We start from the raw sequence: 3,535 nt of genomic DNA on the forward strand, positions 1-3,535 counted from the left end.
AAATATTCATAGTCACACACACAAAAAAATCAATACTTTTTGACATAATGTGTTAATATACATTAACATGAAGAATTGCAAAAGCTATTTTACATTTTCTACATTTTTATATTTTCAGTTTTCATTTTAATGAAGTCATTTATATGTGTTTGCCATTTTTATTAGTTTTTTAAACGTCTATATACTTTTAATTATTTCTTTTTAGGCATTTTAACACATCAAGTTAAACTAAATGAAAATGATAAATGTTGCCAAGACAACTAGATTTAAAAAATGTCACAACTTTATTTTATAAGTTAGGAAAATCTTCGTTTTCCTTGCTCTTGTGTTTGTGATGCTGCATCCACAGCACTAGGTGTCAGTGTAAGTCCAGGACAACTGCTATATTGGTCCGCTCAACACACATAAACTGAGTGCACCTTTAATAAACATCATTCCTTTACAAGAAATATTAATGTACATTTGACTTAAACCAGCATGCTAGACTCTTTTGGTTTTCATGTTAGCTTTAAATAAAAGCTGATTCAAGACGGACATTACGATGGCAAGGCAGTCGGGATCGATTGATATGAAACTGACTTGGACTGTGTCTGAAATCACCCCATTAACCCTTTATCGTGTGTTATTTGAGGGGACAGTCACTTATAAACTGTCTCACTTGGTTTCATTCACTCATTCAGTGGTCTGTGTTCACCTTATTTTTCACCATTTGCTTCTAGTGTCATTCACTTCCAGCTAGTTTTAGTTCGTTTTGCTGCTTGATATTGCAAACTGGTGTGTCTAACCATGTTATTTTATTTTTATATCTTAATAATGAACACACTTGTTTGTAGTGCAAACAGTTTTACCATTTACTACACTTTTGTTATTCTTCTCATTATTTCCCTACGGAGGCTAATGAACCGGAAGTCTCCCACATTCAAAGAAAACGGCTTATATCCACGTTGAAAAATAAGGTGGATAGAGAGCTGCAGTGACGTATTTTTGCAGGTCAATCCAGAAGTTTACATAACCTTGGTTCCTTCAGCAAAAACCCAGTAGCATTTTTTTAATCACATTAAAATAAGCTCTGTAGCCAACAAAACTCTTATGATTCCTACATGTTTAGTTCATCACGATAATCTGCACACAATGAACACAACGTTTATGAATTTTGTAGCCTAAATACAATCGGCTGAAGTATAAATCTTCCCTAAAAGTTTGAGTTAGTGAATTTAAACATAATGAGGCTATGAAAGCAACTATTTGGGCCCAAATGTGCACGTAGCCACTCGTTAACAGCGGTAGCTTTCAAGTCACTTAAAAGATTAAATTTGACTTCATAGCAATGGAACCGGAAGAGCTAACTTAATAATAGTTTGTTTGAGGGTTTTAGCTTGCAAAAATATGTCACTGCAGGGCCTCATTCTAGTGAATGAGGTAATTGATTTCGATCAGTTTATCAGTTGTGCAGCGAGCAGAGGGTGAGGTAACGCTTACATGAACAGCTGCTCATTGATGTCTTATGCACCCATAACCATCGCAAAAAATGTTTGAATGAAACAAAGCGAAAATATAGTGCATATGTATGCTATAAAACATGTTTTTCCAGGGAATTCCCATTCTGTCCATGTCAAATAGGATTTTTAGGGTGTGACCCTGTCTTGGTTTGGTTGGTTAAGAGCTTATTAGCATGACTAAGATAGGCTTGAGGGATTCAATTAGTTTTGACGATGAAAGACGCCTCCAGTGAGACTCAATCTATGTGTTGCCCCCCTGCAGTGGCGGAGGAGCGCTTTAGGTAGGTGGAACCAGGGTCATGAGGTAAAGTAGGAGTTTTGCATTGAGTAGAGGCGATCAATGGGATTTCCTATGCGTCCTGCCAGAACTCCAGCCTCGGCGGTAGACAAGAGACAGTCCCCGAGATGACTGAGGCTTCCATCGCTGTCCAAGTCATGGAAAACCGTCTCCGAGTCTGAAATGAAGTCGGCGTTCAAATACAAACAGTAACTGAAAAAATAAGCAATGCTGAAGTTGATGCAGTTTGAGATCCTTACCGTAGGAGTGCATCTGCTCGGGACCTAGCTGCGGCGGCGTAAGCCCGTGTCGAAACTGCTCGCTACCGTATATGTTGGGATCCAAAGCCAGCAGTTGTTGGCGTGGCAGAGAGGAATAAGAGAGCAGCCCGTCCAGTCCGTGACTGCTGGAGCCATCTGTGGAGAGACCAAGCTGGGTTCACACCTTTCATCAAGCCATTTCACACAGTTATGTCTGTGTCTTACCCTCGCTGTCATCGTTACTCTGGCGGCCCCCTCTGCTCGGGCCCCTCCTGGTCCCGCCCATCTGCTCCTGTTCTTGCTGCTGCTGCTGCTGCTGTTGTCTGCGAGCGATCTTCTTCATCTGAACTCACAAAAACAACCGTTTATTGAAGTCCACTGGTCCTGGAACAACATTCCCATATCAATTAAGCTCCGAACATGTGTAAAACGTTTATTTTGGAATTGATTAATCATTTGATAACACTTCAACAAATCATTACGAAGCAAGATCTAATTTTTCCAACAGGAACGTTTTCAGAATGGATCTCAACATGATGCCAGCGTACCTTTGCTCTCTGGTTTTGGAACCAGACCTGCACGACTCTCACCGTCAGTCCAGTCTCAGCTGCCAGAGTTTCTCTGACCTGCAACAACAGCATATGCATGAGCGGTACATACGTACTGTTTCCACACATGAGCGGCCTGTGACTGCTGACCTTTCGGCAGGGTTTGGAAGACACCTCGAAGGAAGCCTTGAAGGCGCGCCGCTGTTGTGTGGTCAAGATGGTTCGTGGTCTCTTGGATCTCTTGTGCTCCTTCCCATCATCCCCAGCCTTCCCTCCTACAGAGACACCACCACCATCCTCATCCTCGCTCTTCACTGCAAAGGGAAACTGAGCATTGGCTTAAAGGTGAAAAGGTGAAGTCATTTCTGGAATATGTTAACATCTCTTCTCCTGTAGTTACACTCAACCTTCAGCGAGGTCTCTGAGGTTACCTGAATCGGTAGGGGCCGGACTGATGGCTGCCAGCATCTCTCTCTCCTTCTCATAGTCTCCCCGGCAGAGCAGCTGTCCCTCCTTTAGCACAAACTCATCACCTCTCTGCAGCCGGCGCTCACACTCGCAGCAGCTGAAGCAGCTCAGGTGGTACACCTGTCCCAGCACACGCATGATGAGCTCCGAGCGGCTGATCGCCTGCAGACAGGCACTGCACTTCCGCACAAACAACCTGCACACACACACACACACACACACACACGCATGTTATTGATGTGTTTCTGAATGTTCACTTTATGCAATGTTTGGTCTGTTACACTGGGTGGCAATATTTGACAACAGACTAGATGTCACACAAGCAAAAAGTAAAAATGTATAATTTAACTAGTGTTCCCAACCATTAATCGCATCCAAAATAAATGTTTTGATTTACATTATGTTTGTGTACTGTATATTTATTATTTATATGTAAATACACGCACATGCATGTATATATTTAAGGAAAACATGTTTATATAT

General features: G+C 41.8%; 1 protein-coding gene across 1 annotated transcript; it reads right to left on the bottom strand.

Annotated features, from left to right (window-relative positions):
- Positions 1–240: 240 nt before the first annotated feature.
- LOC113081478 (LIM homeobox transcription factor 1-alpha-like) lies at positions 241–3,247 on the bottom strand. The gene is made up of 6 exons (XM_026253540.1): positions 3,016–3,247; positions 2,735–2,898; positions 2,585–2,662; positions 2,262–2,379; positions 2,037–2,192; positions 241–1,954 (listed from the first exon to the last, which is right to left on the bottom strand). The coding sequence occupies exons 1-6, from the start codon at positions 3,188–3,190 to the stop codon at positions 1,797–1,799; spliced, it is 849 nt and encodes a 282-aa protein (XP_026109325.1). The 5' UTR covers positions 3,191–3,247; the 3' UTR covers positions 241–1,796.
- Positions 3,248–3,535: the final 288 nt, after the last annotated feature.

This window comes from Carassius auratus, unplaced genomic scaffold, assembly GCF_003368295.1.
Source record: "Carassius auratus strain Wakin unplaced genomic scaffold, ASM336829v1 scaf_tig00034499, whole genome shotgun sequence".
Taxonomy (NCBI): domain Eukaryota; kingdom Metazoa; phylum Chordata; class Actinopteri; order Cypriniformes; family Cyprinidae; genus Carassius; species Carassius auratus.